Here is an 18,395-nt window from a genome sequence, read left to right on the forward strand (position 1 = left end):
TTCACACTAATTAGACATCATGAATGAGTTTGTTGTTAGTCATTTTTCAGTCCAACTCTCAGGGACCCTGGTTGGGGTTTTCCTGGCAGAGATACTGGAGTGGTTTGTCATTTCCTTCTCCATATCATTTTAAAGGTGAGGAAACTGAGGTGATCAGGGTTATGTCTCTTTCTCAGGGTCACACAGTCTGAGACCAGATTTGAACTCGTGAAGATGAATCTTCCTGATTCCAGTCTTAATGCTGTATCCACTGGGTCACCAAGCTGTCTCTTGAATATGTTTCGTCATCACATAAGAGGTACAGATAAAGAGCTATAAGAGTTCATAGGAGATTTAAAAAAAAAAAACACAACCTCAAATCTGGCTGGAAGAATCAGAATTAGTTCTTGAAATGAGAAAACAGAATGGCAGGTAGTCCAACATGGCTTTTAGCAAGGAGACCGGTTGAAGATAAGGGTGGAAAAGTATACTGGAGCTAAATTAGGAAGATCTTCAAATCCCAGACTATGGACTTTATTCTTTGAGAAACAGAGAGCCATTAAAGTGGGATAGAGTGATATAATTAGAACTATGTCTACATTAGGGGGATCATGATGTACAGAATGGATTAGAGGGCCAAGTGAGTAAACTGTAGAAAGGAATTCCTCATGAAAGGCTATTATGATTGTCCCAGTGAGAAATAATGAAGACTTTACCTATTGTGTGGGCAGTTGCAGTGGAAAGGAAGGGGCTGGTGTAAGAGTTACTCCAGGGATCGAACAGACCTTTTCCTACTAACTTAAACTCTGTTATTTTGTACCAATTTCAGGAGATGATGGTAAAAATATGGCAGGGTTTTAATAATCAGCCAAAATGTCTCTATCACCTTTGAAGTTTTAAGATAACCAATAAAGATGCCTTATTTAAGATAATAAATTCCATTGCAAAGATGTTATGAAGGTGTTTCTTCAGCACTTTTCTTTACCTTCAACACCTTTAAAATGAACTGCCAAAGGATGAAAAATCTCAGAGGATATACTGCTGGTATATTCTGAAAATGAGTACTTGTTATCACTTTTAATAAGCTACCTTAACTTTACTAGTCTATTTAAAACCTCAGAAGAAGAGGGTGACAGTCTATTTATTTTCACTCTCACATCCTAAAACTTGTCCCAAAAACAACATCCCATATCTCACTGACTGCATTAGTTCATTCATTCATTCATTCATTCATTCATTCATTCATTCATTCATCTGTTGAAAATATTCAACTGTCACCTATATTTTATAATATGATAGCACTGCTCTGGATATAATGATAAATATTATCTCTCTCCCAAAAGTGGGGGAGAGGATAAGATATGTGCATAAACAGCTCTCATAAAGACAAAATGAGATAAAATTTGAAGATAGCAATAGAAATCCAAAAGTAAAGATGAGTTTTGAAGATGATGTAATAAAAGTAGACAGCCAATACCCTAGGGCAAGAAAGATATAGTACTAATGTATCTCTGGAGGTGGAGTCAGGAAGGTTTCGGGTCAAATCCAGCCACATACACTTTCTAGCTAAAAAGGAAAGAGACATTTAGACTTCAGGATGGGGAAGCTGTGACCTCATGGTCATATGTGACCCTTTGGGTCCTCAAGTATGGCCCTTTGAATGCAGATTTCACAGACTAAATCCACTTAATAAAAGGATTTGTTCTGTAAAACTTGGACTCACTCAAAAGGTTGCACCCAAGGAAGGCACATGTGGTCTCAAGGTCACAGGTTCCTCACTCCAATTTTCTAGAGCAAGTTCATAGTGGATAACCATAAAATTGTGCAGTAGAAAAGATCTATAATATTGAATGAGAGGACAAAGACAAAAAAGGATTTTAAAAGAACAGTAGTATTGCTTTTGTTTTTTTAGCATGTATTATTTTATAGATATAAGAGGAGAGGGGTTGAAGCACACCTCCAGGAGAGGTACCTGTGGAGCCTGCTTCTATAGGGGCATGATGGTATGTAATGGAAGTGGCCTGCTCCCTGAAATTGAGTAAGTGAAGACATTCTGTTTGACTATAAAGCCACAACTGGAGGATGGTCAACAGGTATTAGTCTACTGGCTCCTTGTCTTCAGGATGGCTTTTTCTTCTCTGATTTTACTTGGAGAGAAAGGCCATTAAAAGGAGAAGCCTTGAACCTTCCCCATACAAGGCCAACTTGTGATCCATGAATGTAGACCTCTATTCTTTCTCTCTTATATTTGCTCTTTACTGTTTTCAGATATTAGAAATAGCTACAATGTTGTAAACAAGTCAGGAGAATGAATGCTCAGAAGTCTAGGATGAGAAATCTTGCTGTGGTTATCAGAAGCCAGACAGTAAAACACAAAGTACTGGATGCCTGTGTGATCTAACCCAACAGTAGCTGAGACCCCAACGAATCTCAATTCATAACCACCCGGTGGATATGACACACTTTGGAGTAGAATTGGTGGAATAAACCCTCCATAGAACTGAGGCAATATGTTTGAGTCCATTCTCCTGAGGTACTTGAAGGGATTTGAGGGAGATTGCTCTCCTCAGGTATTACGGGAAATGTTGGTACTTTTTGTTAATCATTTAACTGGAACTAGGGCACTATTCACTGGTGGCTAATAATAGGAAAGAGGACCCAAAGGAATGGGGGCTCATCCTAAAAGCATTATGAACAGATACTCCAAGTCACAGGGTTCCCTAAGCCCTAGAGGGTAGGTATAGTCAATCTAACTCCTAGAGAATGAGTCCAGATTATATCACTACATAGACATATAAAAGCAAGAGAAATTTTGGTTTTGAAATGTCAGTTTCCTCATTTGTAAAATTAGATGGTTGGACTAACTGACTTCTAACACCCCTTCCAACTTTAAATCTATAATTCTGTATGAGAGTTACAGATTATTTGAATAGATTGCTGAGGGATGTTGTGAAACCTCCACTCTTGGAGATTTTTTTTCTTTAAAAAAGAGAATAAATAACTACATCTGAATGAATTTTTGAAAAGAGACGACAAAATGAGACCTTTAGAAGCCTTCAAATCTCTTCAAATCTTTGTATTCTATAGTTCTAAAATTGTAAAACTACGGAAGAAAAGAAAAACAGAAAGAGAGGCAGAGAGAGAAAGAGAGAGAGAGAGAGAGAGAGAGAGAGAGAGAGAGAGAGAGAGAGAGAGAGAGAGAAGAGAAGAGAAGAGAAGAGAAGAGAAGAGAAGAGAAGAGAAGAGAAGAGAAGAGAAGAGAAGAGAAGAGAAGAGAAGAGAAGAGAAGAGAGAGAGAAGAGAAGAGAAGAGAAGAGAGAGAGAGGAGAGGAGAGGAGAGGAGAGGAGAGGAGAGGAGAGGAGAGGAGAGGAGAGGAGAGGAGAGGAGAGGAGAGGAGAGGAGAGATTATCTATCTGAGCTATCTGAAGCTATCTGAGAAAATTCTCAAAAAGACAAATCAAAACAGAACAGGGCATTATCCTTACTTTTCTTTCCCTATTTCTATTTTTGGCTTCGTGCATGAGTCAGCTTTCCTTTTGTTATTATTGTGAGTAGGAGGATAGGAAAATGAGAGAAGGTGTGGGTTGTCAGATCTTACAGAAAAGTGTAGGGGGAGGGAATCCCACAGAAGAATTTAAAATCAACAGGAAAAAGAAACAAGATTATTACATTTCAGCCAAAAAAAAGAGAATAAAGATGAGAAAAATTCACTGCCAATAGACAAACCTTACAGTTTTTCCTTTGAGGGGGAAGTCTTCACAAAGAATATTTGGCTCAGTCCTGGTCAAAGAGTTGAATCATGTACTGTGATGCATATATTATGATATTTATGAGCAAGAAAAAAATAATGCCATTGTCAAAGCTGGTGATAAAGTAATGTTTGGAGATGAAGGAAAGAGTAGAGGATGGCAAAGAGAAATATCTACCCTGACCCATTCAACAGAGCTAAAGAAATTAAGAAGATTGTACTAGTCCCTATAATTTTCCCTGGAGGTTTTGAAAAATAAGGTTGATGACTACTTCCTAATTTAGTTTATACACTTGGCCCTATCTGAGAGCACATTTGAAGTGCCTGTTACTTCTGAGATTGTACAGTATTTTCATGGAACAATTGCCACTCATTTATACAGAGCATCCTCGAAGTCTAAGTGCCATTTTAAGTTTTTGTAGCTTTGAAAACACCCTGCAAATGTTTCAGTTTATAAAGTAAGTTCTCTTCAACAGTCTTGAAAGTTAGGTAATGCAAGTACTATTATTCTCATTTTACAGATGAGGAAATTGAGAATGAGAAAGCTTAAATGACTTGGCCACAGTCAATGAGCCAATAAATGGTTGATGCAGAAATTGAACCTAGACCCTCTAGCTCCCGTTACTCGTTGACAAGTCAATACTGCCTCTTTAAATGTTTAGTTATAAGCACTGCACAAACGTGTAAGAAGGAAAATATAAATTTTAGTAGAACTCTAAAACACGCTGATGACTAAACTTCTGGGGAAATACACATGTACACATACATCCACACAAACTCATACATGTGAACATATGTGTACTATAACAAACAACTGCACATATGGGGACTTAAAAGAGTGTGCCATTTGAAAGAATGACTGCAAATGACTTATGCAAACAGTGAAATAAAGGATATTGTGGAAGAATACTATATGCACCTCAAATACAAAATGAAGGCTAAAATATATAATGTATTTTTAGAAATTTTAAATAGGAACTTTCAATGAATAGAATGATGCCTTTGTTTGATTTTTCAAAAATATAAATATATTTTGGATGATATAATAATTTTAGAGTATGGGAGGTTTAAAAGTTATATCATGAGAAATTAATTTTTAGTGATGAAATATTTATTTGGTGGTGATACAGGAGCAAAAGACTTCATGACTTCAGGTAAGGAGGTTGAGGGGAAATTATTTCTCCATAATAACAATTCTAGTTCACATGTATATTTCTGGGGGCGGGGGGGTAAATATGCTAAGGACATTAAGCTAGAGTTAAAAGTTTTACAACATTTAAATAATACATATTCTCTGTCTTCATGTAGAGCACAATTTAAAACTTTTATATAATAATATGAGAATAATTACAAGGTGAATTGTATAAGTACGTGAGTAAAATGCTGCTCTGTGACATATAAGGTGTAGAAGGTCTCTACTGAAAGGGGGCATCAGAGAAGGTTTCAAGGAATAAGTGGCATTTGTACTGGATTGCAGGGGATGGAGAGTTATTAGCCCAGCAACTTAGTAGTCATAGCCATATCTTTTTCACCTATTTCTCCTTACCAATGATTAAGAGTGGAGCTTTTCAACTTATTTGCTATTCAGTTGTATTTGAAATCAGCACACAATGATTCTTTAAATTGTCTTCTCTAGACAACGCTCTCTATATATTTTGCATTGATCCCAGGTCTAGAATACACTCCTAACTCATCTCTGTCTGTTAGAAAACTTTGTTTCCTCTAAAACTTTATTCATGCAACATCTTCTGTATTAGAGCCATGTTTTTTATCCCAGCCCCCCAGCTACCAGTGATCCCACACAACAAAATTATCTTGTGTTTATTTTGTCTATATCTAGTATATTGTTATTTGTGTTCATGTTATTTGCTTTGATAGAATTTACCTCCTTAAGGGTAGAGATTGGTTCTTTCTTGTCATTGTATCTGTATCACCTAAAACAGTGCCTTCTACTTAATATATACTTGCTGACTGATTTGTAAGGGCTTTAACAGCTACTAATTGTAGAATATATACAGGTGTTCTGACAACAGAAGGGGAGATAGAAAATTATTTTATAAAAATGACAATAAAACCTTTGAGGAAAATTTAAGTAGAGCCAGGCCTTATCCTTTCTTGACTCCCTATATTCTCTGACAACCTTTCCTGTTACACATTTTTAGTTCTCTCTGAAGTCAGGGATCCTTAGTCTTGTCTAGGCTTCAGAATAATTTAAACTTCTAGATTTCTTGCCTCAGAAAAATTGAGCTAGCAAAGCTATCACAATGCTATTACCCCTTTACTATCTTCTTAGCATTCAGTTCTATCCTACGGGAAACACACGTGAGGAAAACACTTCCTTCACTTGTTCAGTCATGTCCAACTCTTCATGACTCTATTTGGGATTTTCTTGGCAAAGACATTGAAGTGGCTTTCTATTTCCTTCTCCAGCTCAATTTACAGATGAGAAAATTGAGGTAAACAGGGTTAAGTGACTTGCCTAGCGTCACATGGCTAGTAAGTGTCTGAGATCAGATTTGAACTCAGGAAGAGAAGCCTTCTTGACCCCAAGCCCAGCACTCTATCCATGTGCCACTTACCTGCCCCTTGAAACGTTATTCCTTTTAATTTCTCTTCAAGAAGGGAGTATTTCATAAGCATCAAAGGGAAAAACTATCTTCCTAAAAGAAGAAATGCTAGAAATAGGACTAATTTATGTGGATAATGGTGTTAATCCCATGAGTGTAACAATCATTTTCTAAAGTAAGGAAGTAAATGCAAGTGTGTATTTAAAAATCCGAAGAGATAACTAGTAATAAATGTATGTGCACATTTATTAGAAAATCTGTTCTCTCACTGATGGCTGCAGGATTTACACAGGCACCTTACATTTAGAATTAAAAGCAGGAATTAAACTTGCAAATCCCCTTTAATCATGTAAAATCTAGTCCCTAAGAGACAGACTGAAGATCACAAGACAGAACACATTCATCCTTGTAGACTAATGATGACTTTAAATTGGGAGATTACGCAACATTTCTATCCTTTTCCCCCAAAATCACACACACACACACACACACACACACACACACACACACGCAACCTCTACTGTTCACCTGCCTGTGTATCAATATGTAAAAAGACATAATATTAATGTTAATAATCACTTAGGAAAGTACTTGACTTAAAAATTCAAATAATGGAATGACAAAATATGTAAAAATTAAAATAAGTTTGTAAATCACTACTTGAAAGAGAAAGTGATGTAGCAATGGAAGTGCTCGAAGAAAATTCTCATCCAATTCTTGGAAGGAAATTCTCATTTAAAAAAAAAAGAACTCACCCACACTAAGTTTCTTGAAACAGTAAAAAAAAAAAATAACCCTCACAATGATAGAACTTTAAAAAAAGATACTGAAATTTTAGATGAAATTATAATGATTAATGCCTGGCAGGACCACAAGTACACAATAAAAGAAAGTATTTTCCTATATTAATTCTGTTCATAATTTCCATATACTCCCCATGCCTAATTCTAGAATGCTTAAGTAGAAAAAACAAACCCTTGAAATGTATATTATGAATTCTGTCCTATTATTCTCTTGCTGAAAAATACGTAGTCAACTTGACCCTCCTATCTCTCCACCCCTCTACAGAACTACCAGAACAAATCCAAATTCCTTGGGCCAGTATACAATGCATTCCACTCTGCTTTAACCTAGCCTTGTTTCCAACTATGCCTCCACTGAATTTATCTTCAGCTCCACTCATCCATTCGCTTTTGCTTGAATATAGCAAATGCATTTTTATCCCTACCTTTGCTCAGATTATTCCCCTCTGTCCCATCTAAAGTGTCTACTACTTTGTGCTCCATCTGTTCAAATACTACTTATTCCCTCGATACCTTGCATTCCTCTGAAACTTTCTCTACCCAGCCAACATGCAATGATCTCTCTATCCTCTACATTTGCATAAAGTTTACTGTCTACACTGTTAATTTCACACAGGATAGGAATACAAGTTAATATATCTGGGTTCTTCTTCTGCTTTCACTTCTTTCTAGTCATCTCTATACCATAACACCTGCACTCTGGTAATCATCTTCAAACCCCTCCCAACTTAAACTTGGACCCTGGTCCTAGGACTTAAGGCTCTGACTGGTGAAGTATTGGGACTCCGTGTACACACCAAGCCACATGCTTTTCCCTCTCTGCCACCCCTCTCCCAACTCAGCTTTATAAGATATTTTCCCCTTTTGAATATAAGTTCTTTCAAGGTAAGGACTGCCTGGCTTTGTTGTGTTCCTTCTTCATTTTCAAAAAAGACCATGACATCAGAGAAATTATGACATGACATGCAGTTGAATTTGTTTTGAGTGAGGGATGGTTGTGCAAGGTCACCAGCCTCATTTTATCCTGCAGAGTCATCTGGATCCAGGGACCAGATATTCATCAGAATGACTGGAATGGGTCCAGGATGCATTGGGAGACCTTGGCCTGGCCTGCATCCCTAGATTAGCATCCCTAGATTTGCATCCCTAGAACTTAGCACACGGACTGAATGCCTAACACTTAATAAATGAATACTTAATAAGTACTCTGTCTCTCTCCAGATTTGACCTTAGAAAATCTGTCTGCTTCACTTCATTTTTTTCACCTGTAAAATGAATATGTTCAGTGTTCTCCTCTAGATCTGTAACTGTCCTTCACCATTCTAAAATATCATGATTCTATAAAATGTTTTCTAGTGTCTTTAGTTTTATCTCTATGTATGTAACTCTTGTAGCTCCAATAAGACTGTAAACTTACAGAGACGAGTATGATTTATTTTACTTCATCATTCTTTCCCTAATCCCCAAAACAATGCTTTGATTTCAGTCAGGACTCAATAAATATCTGTCTACTGGTTAATTGTTCAGTAATCATCCTTTTTCATTAAGGCTCAGCTCAATTCTCACTTTTTCTATGCTCTTCCCAGACTGTCAAAAGCTTCTGTGATCAGTTCTTCTCTTAGACATTTAGGTAACACTTAGCCTGTGTTACTGTTGTTGTTGATGGTGATGATTTAAGCTAGGGTTTTATATCTCCAGATTGAAGCAAAGAACATACATGTGTGTAGGCATACATATACACATACATAAACATACTATCTACACATATCTATAGTGTGTGCATACATGTACACATGCATGTATGCATCATGTAGGTAAAGGTGTGTATATGTATGATTCACAAACATATATATGAGTTTATGCATGTGTATGTCTGTGTGTGTGTGTGAATTCTTGAATTACCAGGTTCAGTATAATCTTTTAAACAAGACCTGTGGCTTCATTGTTAGCAGAAGCTCTCAATAAGAAAATTCTCTATCAATGTAGATTAGATCTTGCTCTGAAGCTTAGTCTTTGAGTGTTGCTTGTGGGTACTGAGAGGTCATCAGGGTCATATATTCAAGATTTATTGGAGGCTGGACATGAACCCAGGTCTTTCTGACTGTAAAGTCAGCTATTTCTGTATTCTCAGCACTTTTCACAACGCCTAACATAGAGTAAATGCTTAATATATTTATTGATTGATCCAATCTGCCACACTGCCTCTGTTTTATATATAGTAGGCATTAAATAAAAATTTGTTTTCATGAAGAAAAAGGTGACAGAGATGAGGAGGAGGTAGACAAAATGTTTCTTCAGGAAGTAGTATTTCTTCTCATCACCGCTCTGAATCTTAAAAAGCAGTTGTGTGGTTTAATGAATAAAACACTTGATCTGGAATTGGGAAGACTCAAGTTGAAATCTGGTGTCAGACATTAACTAGCTTTGCAACTTTGGGCAAGTCATATAATCTCTGTTTGTCTCAGTTTCCTCAACTGTACAATGGGGATACTAATAGCACCCACCTGCCAGGTTTGTAGTGAGGAACAAATGAGATAATATTTTTAAGTTGCTAAGGTAGAGCCTGGCATGTAATAAGAATTACATAAATGCTATTATCATGAGTCATTTTATTATCTTGCTTTGACCTATCTATGAACAATCAATAGTTATCTACTCATTTAGGTATATCTTTATTTGGGTTGAGAGTTTTGTTATTGTTCATCCAGTTCTTGTATATATCTTGGGAGGTAGATTTTTCAAGGATTTTATATATTCTGGAGTTATTTTAAATTGAATTTGTCTCTCATTCTACTTAGTTTTGGTAGTGATATCCAGAAATATCGATGTTTTATGATGTACATTAATGTACTGATGCTTGAGTTGCAAACTGGTATATTGGAAAGTAGTTGGAAGTTATGTACCCCTTCCCCTCCAAAAAATTACTAAGTTCCACATATTCTTTGACTCACTGATATATAGGTACTTTATTATTTTTTTTGAAAAGTTACTAATTATTTTACTATTTAAACCTGACTAGAGATTGTTTGAACACTGAATCTAATTGAACCCAGGTTTCCCTGACTAAAGTAACACTGCAAAAATTCCAGTTTATGACTAAAAGAAATTTTGAGTTCTCTGAGGTCCTGGACCCATTCAAAATATTACTCTTGGGGGGTCTCCACATCCAGGTCTTAATTTGGATCCATCCAACCTTGTGTTTTGTGTCCCTTTGTATTTTGACTTTGTTTATTGAGTGTTTACATTTACTCATATCCATCTCAATCTATCTTGCTTTCATGTTGTCTTTTCTGCAAAATTGCTTAACTGCATTCATATAGTTACTTTGTGTTGTCTAAAACCTATATACTATAAATCTTCCAGAGTTGGGATGAGAGGAAGCCACAAATTTTTTTCTAATTTTCTCTTCTCTAGCAAAATATTTCATTTTGGAGGAGTTATTCTTGTGAACAATGTGTTACAAGAAATTGAATTCTCTTATTAAGTTGGAAGAATTAAATTGGAATGCTCTTCAAGACCATGGAAGTACAGCAAATCTCTGTGATAGTGGGACTGAGCATGGGCAGAACCAGACCAACCTGGAATCAATCAGACATGAAAAGAACCCAGAAAGTGTCCCTGGGTACAAGTTGAACATAGTTCAGGGCTCCAACTTCATGTTTACAGAAAATTAAAAGATTAAAAATCATCCAGGTCACCCTGATTAGCCAAATGAGTAATCCTCTTCACTTGGTCACTCAAGGGCTTGGTAATCACTGTAAAAAATAAGTAAATAGTTAAAATTAAATTGGAAGTCCTTTGGTAGAGTTTTCTTTTTCTCTTTGTCTTTTTTTTTCTTGATTTTCCTAACATACGTGGTCTGTTACAGATCAGTTGTGTTCGTACTTCATTTTCTAAGCAGACCATGACATCAGAGAATGATGACATGACTTGCACTTGACTTTGTTTTGAGTGAGTAAGGGGTACGGAAGGTCATCAGCCTTACTTCCTCCTCCTGAGCCATCTGGATCCAGGGACCAGACATTCATTAGGGTGACTGGAGGAGATCCAGGGTACAATGGGAGACCTTGCTCTTTTAGGTCAGTAGCATCCTAGATAATGAGCATGAGTATGAGCTCTACACTTATTCATTTAGTGATGTTAGTGAGGGAAACTAGGATTTGGCAGGTAGTGAGATGGGCTCTCACAAGGGTTTCCCCTTCAAAAGTTCTCTAGTGAACAAGGGTTTGTTTACCTTGGAAAAAGAAAGAGAGAGAGAGAAAGGAATGAAGGAAAGAATAGACTAAAAAGGAAAGAAGGAAGGAAGAAAGGTGCAATAAGCAGTATACCTAAAGGTGTAGTATACCTAAAGGGTAATGAATAAAGATAATGAGTTCTGTTTTGGATATTTTGAGTTTGACATGCTTGTTCTTTAGAGACAAGGAAATAAGCTACACAAGGTTCCCCAATCTGTTTTCCCAGAGTTCACTAGAACTTCTTTGTTCAATGTACCATTGCCTTAGGTCTTTGCCATCAGTGAGGTGATAGCCAAGTAATCAGCTTAAATAGCCATGTTAATGTTTTAATTTGTTCTTTAATTGGTTTTAATTGGTTTAATTGGTTTTTAATTGGTTTTAATTAAGGTATAATAGAATGTAATATTATTATATTTACATGTTATCCTTTATAGTAATAAATCCATTTGAACAAGAATTTTCTAAGGACCAGACCTTAAATAAAAGGCTAATTTAAATAATGGGAACTTTAGGAGCCAAGCCATGATGTTTTAGAGGATATTTGGGAGAGATGAAAACTTTATGGCACAATAGAAATGAACTGCTTTCCCAGGTAATTTATTCATGACCTAATAGAAAACTTCCCAAGATTGGTCAAACCAGATGAGTACTACCCACTTGAACTCCTTCTTATAGGCAAAAATGATATTGCTAGAAAGAATCTAAAATAAAAGACTTGGGCAGGAAACTGGTATCATTAAGCGGCTTTTGTCACTGATGCCAAGGATAAACAAGGGATTTACAAGGGAATGGGAATTTTAAGATGAGAATAATTTTGATGAATAATCCCAAATCAAAGTCAGTCTATTTCATACATACAGATTTGCACATAGGACATGTTAGAACTTTTCCTACTACCTGAACTATTTCGTTCATAGTCAATCATTTGGGGCTGACTGTACCCCTCCTTAAAAAAAAAAAAAGTAGGATATACTTCGAGCTTTCTTTATCACATGAAATACCCATATGCACCCTTGTTACCACTGCCCCCACTAAGGACTTCTGAAGGTACAGGGATAAGGGATAGAATAAGGTCAGATGTCAATTGTTTCCAAACAATTCTCATTAAGCTGCTTGAGAGAGTTAATCACCAGAAGCCCAAGCTCCATTTCCCTCTTCCGATAAAGGTATACTCAGTGGGTCAAAAGAGAGAAGGTTGAGTGTTTTCTTCCAATCACACATGCTCAGTCCATGTATTTCAGGATCATGTGGCAACTGCCATGCCACAGTGCATTTAGTTAAGCATGATGAGAGGTGAAAGTCATCAGAATTCTACATGTATGTCAATATTATGTGGTAAGTATGGTTGCTACAAAGCCATGAAGAACTGATCACCCAGAGAAGCCAAGTTAGAATCATTAAAAATCTGCTGTAGACCCTGAATCAAAATATCATGGTTTCCTACAGTATACTGGAAGCCAAGGGAGAGGCAATTCAGTCTTTATTTTCCACACAATATGCCTCTTAAAAAATTTATTTCTCAGTCTTCTAGAGGAACTATTCCTAATATTAAGTCAGCACAACCTCCATGCTAAACCTTGATATGGATGCTTAGATAGTGAATATGGTTGTCAGCTAGAATTCATCTAAAATTTTGCCCACAAGCAAATGACATATAAATTTCTTGTTTCATTGCTGGCTTCGGAATAAATCCAATAAAAGTTATTTCTACATATGGTTCAATTTTAAATACAAGCTATTCAGAGATTATAACACATTTAGAATCAAACTGATGGCTGACTTTGCAAGCTGTTCAGAAAAGAGAGGAAAATTGTTCTAGCCACCCATAGAAGATCACAGCAAAAGAAACTTCAGAAATACTTAGAAGAGCACTTTCATTTACCCTCATTGTCCTTCAGTGTGAAGTTGGGGTTCAGAGCCAGACCTTCATCCAGAAAGAAGTGGAATCTTGGGCCATTTGCAAAATCATCTTTATCAGTGGCACTGATTGTTTGTATGACCTGAAAGGGGAAAAATACTGCATTGAAATTAACCAAGGGATCACTTAATTTCCATTGTATTTAAAAAATAATTCAAAACAAAAGAATTCTTAAATGAACTCCTTTTTTCTATTTGAAAATTGAAATTTACCTCATTAAACAGTACCCATTGCTTTATTTTTTCCAGCATGAAATATTTTAGGAATAGCATTATGGAATAAGTCACCATCATCCATGTTTTAATATTTTCTGCCATGACCCAACCATGTTTATTCTAAGATTTCTTTATCACAGGGTGTACCTTGGGGCCTCTTGGATATAAAATTCTGTATAAATACGTGTTTGGAGAGACATGAAATATGGCTCAAACAAGTATAAATGTCCCAGTGCTGATGTGGAGTTCTCTAAGCAATAAGAGCTCATTTCAGTCAATAAATGCAAACAGAATTGAGTCATAAAATGCACTAGTAGGGAACAAAGAGGTCATCTAATTCGAACCCCAGACAGGCCAGGTTAAGTTTCCCAAAGCCACACAGCTAGTTAGTGGCAAAATCAGAAAGAAAGAGGCAGTTCTCCTGACTCCTAGTCCAGCACTAGTTCCAGTGCTACTTCTTTTTTGCAATTCTTTTGCTCTCTCATTGCTGAGAGAAGACTTGTTAAAATTCAGAACTGACAGACAATCTGGACTAGAACTAGGTGGAACTCCAGAAGCAGAACTGAATACCAGATTGCCTGAGAACAGAAAAAAGCAAGTGACCAAAATATTCCCATAGCATCCCACCTCTAAAAGATATAGCGAAAACTCTTTCTGTACCCAATTTGCAATTGTATGCCCCAATTTCAAGCAGTGACCTTCAGCTATTCCTTAGAAAAAACTACCTACAGAAAGTGTCTCAAATGTAATGTTGCAAAAATATAGGATAGTCGATGGTTAAGCAAACACATGAACACAAAACGGTCTGGACTTCTTTTGAGTTTAAGTCCTCATTCTAGTTTTTCCTATCTTTCCTGATTCCAAGGCAGCCTTTAGAAAACTATTCCAGCTGCCAGTAATAGTCTTTCTGTACACAGCTCCTAAGCTGCTGCAGATGTCAACAGTCGTGAGCAATGGGAATCCAGGCCTACTGCTGTTAGCACATAAAACTAGCTTACATAATTCACTTCCCCTTCAATCCCTCCTTATTTGAAGCAAAAAATACCAGGAAAATGAAGTGAAGGGACAGTGTGATGTGAGTAAATGTGATAATACATGCTTCATAACATCTTTTGCATTTTATTCCTTCTCTCCATTGACTCTCTACTTTAGCGCAGGCATTCATTACCTCTCAGCTGGACAATTATAAGACCCCTCTAAAGGGTCTTCAGGTTCACAGTCCTCTCCTTATCCAATCCATCTTCCAAGAATTGACAGAAATAATTGTCCTAAGTCCTGTATTTGTCTACTAATGTCACCTTCTTCCTCTGTAGCTTTCAGTGATTTCCTGTAGTATCTAGTGTAAAATGCAAACCCTTCAGACTGGTTTAAGGTCCTCCACAGCCTGGCTCCAACCTACCTTTTTGACCTTATCACACATCCCTCAAATATGTGCAAGCCAAACTGGACTATAGCTGTTTCCCATCTCCAAGTGGTGCCTGGAAGGTACTCACACTTCCTTGCCTTTGAGAATCCTTCTTCCTTCAAGGCTTATAATGGATGTCTTCTCCTTTTTGAAGCTTACCCTAATCTCTCTCCAATTTTGAAGTCTCTTCCTCTTCAAATCATGTTGTAGTTCCTTTTGTGTATATGTGTTCTATCCCTCAATACATAAACTCTGAATTCTACAAATGGTTCTATGTTTGTCTTTGCATCCCTAGAATCTGCCAAAATATCTTGCAAATTACTTCATAAATGTTGTTGTTTGAAATCAAATAACAATTTCAATTAATCTTCAAAGAACCCTATAAATATAAATGCATTAGGTTTTCTAAAATATCCAGTCTTAACTCTCATTTCTTCATTTCCAAACATTAAAGATTGGAAAGGATCGTTTTTAAAAAATTATTTTATTTATTTTCAGTGTTCTACAATCACTTCCATTTATCTTAGATGTTCTCCCTCCCTCTCTCATCTTCCCCCCACCTCCCTACTTCTTCCCCAAGATGGCATGTAATCTTATGTAAGTTCTACACATCCATAAGGATGGTCTTTTCTTAAAAAAATATTTTTCATTCTTTACTTCTTACAGATATCATTATCCTCATTTTAAAAATGAGGAAACTGAGGTTCAGAGAAATATGGAGACTTATTGGCAACACAGCTGGAAATTTTCTAAGGCTGGTTTCTCTTATCCTTTTAGTATGCCTTTACATTAAACAATACTTGATGAGTAAGTCCACAACTTTTGTTTTAGAAATGAAAGAGAGTCCCACAAAGGACAAGGGACTTGTCCAACGTCATAGATCTAAAGAGAAAATGCAAGTATTCGGTTCAGATTAGAATCTCCTGATCTTCTCACTAAACCATTCTGTCTCCTTAAGTGGCAAGGTCACACATTTTTCATGGTGGGAGGGGCCAGTTTTTCAATTTGGCCTGATTCATCAGAACTGTCCATACTTTATCATAGTCCTTTTTGTCAAGTTCCTTACTGCCTTGCAACCTTCTTAAATGTCACCAACATTTACATAAAACGTTTCTGTTTGAACTAACAGACCAAAACTTCCCAACAGAACAAAACCTAACACAGTTCATTTTTTATCACATATGCTTGTCAAAACTACATCTTCATGACTCCTCTACCTTCACCACAAAATTATATAGACATTTTAATTTTTTTATCCTGCAAACTACAAATATGTTCGTATCTTCTCAATCCAAAAACAAAACAAAACAAACCAACAGCAACGAAAACCTTTGTACCTTGAAGTTCTCTCAAGGTAGCAGTTTATATCTCTGCTGATTTTGGACAAATTAAAATATTATTTATTAAGTGATTAATATGTTTCAGGTGTTGTGCTAAGCCCTGTATATTCAAAGAGGAAAAAATAAAACAAAAAAAGTCTTCAATTTGTCTTCAAGAAAATTACATTCTAATAGAGAAGAAAACACATATAGTGTAATGGCAGTCAGGGAGAGGAATTTTGGCCAGCGAAGTAATAGGTATGGTGAATAATGTCATAGAGCAATGTATTGGCATGTCTGGTCAAGTCATGGTACCTTATTACTGTTACCACAGCCTCAACTGGAGGAAGGTGAAGAAAAACTAGAGATGGTTAGCAGTCTCAACTGCAAAATCCAATTACCTCTCCCCTCTCCTCAACCTCCTTTTTGCTGCTTTGGATACTAAAGGCCAACCCTCATCCTATACACTCTTACTTCTCTTGTCTTTTATTACATCATTATCTCAGTTCTCCTATTCTGATTATTCCTTTTAAGTCACTATTGCTGGTTAGGAAAATAAGGAGACAAAGGGGAAGAAGGGAAAGAAACTGAGAAGAGTATATGGAAAGTCAGAGGTGGGAAGGAAGAAAACAGGGAAAAGGAGGAGAGAAGTGAGAGAATATTGACAACTGAGTCAGATCAAGAAAAACTTCGTTGAGGTTTAGAAGGTAGCATTCGAGCTGTGCTTTGCAGAAAGTGAGGATTTTTACAAGATGAGGCATGGGACAAGTTAGGATGACATAGAGAGGGAATAGCTAGTAGGTTTGTTTGCCTGGAATGGAGAATGTGTAAAATAATACAAATCATAGTTGAAAGCAATATAAATGAAACTAGAAATATTTGGAACTGTGGACATTTTAAATGCCTGTCTGCAGATTTTACATTTTACTCTAGATGCACTAAACAATCAGTAGGGATTTTGGAGTAAGGGAGTGTTATGCTCAGAATGGGATTTGAGGAATATCAGATTGGCCCACTGTGTGGAGAAGAGAGGAGAAATATTAGAAGCATAGATGTCAACTAATCTTCCCTCATGATTGCCTGTCCTGTGTTAGTAATTGCTTTCTATTACCTGAATAAACTATCACTAGTTCAAACACATGTTCAAAATAGAATTCATCTTTCTCTTTGAAAACCATAGCTTCTTTAAACTCCTCTCAAAGCTACTTCTATACTTGTCACATAAGTTTGCCATTTCTGAGTGTTTCTTGATGTGTTTCTCTACTTCTTGTCAATTCTAGCCATATCTATTTCCTTCTCACCACTTAATGTGAACATCACCTTACTTTACACACTCTTTGCTCCTTGATTAGACTGTTACAAGTTTCCTAACCTTCTTGCTTTTAGTCTCCCCCAATCCAATCCAGCTGTTAACTTATTCTTCATGAGGCAGTGATCATGCTATTATCAGTCTTTTTCTGAAAATCCTTGAGTAGCTCCCTATTGCTTCAAAGAAAAAAAAATATAAAAACTTTAGCCTGGCATTTAACACCCTCTGCCTTCTAACTTGTGTTTCCAAACATTTCTTGAAACATATTATTTCCTTTCAAGTACTGAATCTTCCAGCCAAATTGGCCTATTATTAGACCCTGAGTTCTGTGTTCCCTTTTTCTCTTCCAAGCATTCACACAAACTATACTATACGCCTAGGTTGAGGTCCATTGTTACCTCCGTATCTTAGAAACCTCTTCTCTCTTCAGTTCAGGTCTCATTTTTATTATATCTTATTCTATCAGGTATTAAGGTCTTCTTTTATACTTCTGTAGGGTTAATGGAATATAAGATCTTTCCTGTCCATTAATAAGCCTATATGACCACATGGGTCCCCTTTTTCCTTGGAACAGGAGCCATGTTCCCAGGTCTAAAGGTACAAAGGTATTTCAATTACAGACATCTTGCTTCTTTGAACTTTGGCTCAGTTCTCAGTTGTGACACATCCTGAGTTACATAGAGTCCATCAGGTGATTCCTGGAAGATTTATATTGCCTTGTGAGAAGAACTTGCCTAAGGGGAAGTTTGCTTAAGGGTAGGCTTGTTTAGGGGAGGGCTTTCACACCTTTTAGCACTGAGCCAATTAGGTACTGAGTCACATGGGTTGGGATGTCTTCTGGCTCTAAACCTATTAGTTGAAAACTATATGTACTGAGAGGCTGGTATTTTACTTTG

General features: G+C 36.6%; 1 protein-coding gene across 1 annotated transcript in view; it reads right to left on the reverse strand.

Annotated features, from left to right (window-relative positions):
- CDH18 (cadherin 18) overlaps positions 1-18,395 on the reverse strand; it is a 673,500-nt gene that overhangs the window by 43,413 nt on the left and 611,692 nt on the right. The window contains exon 11 of the mRNA XM_072605468.1: positions 13,216-13,333. Within this exon, the coding sequence (XP_072461569.1) occupies positions 13,216-13,333 (118 nt within the window). The remainder of the gene's footprint in view (positions 1-13,215; positions 13,334-18,395) is intronic.

Source organism: Notamacropus eugenii, chromosome 4, assembly GCF_028372415.1.
Source record: "Notamacropus eugenii isolate mMacEug1 chromosome 4, mMacEug1.pri_v2, whole genome shotgun sequence".
Lineage (NCBI taxonomy): Eukaryota > Metazoa > Chordata > Mammalia > Diprotodontia > Macropodidae > Notamacropus > Notamacropus eugenii.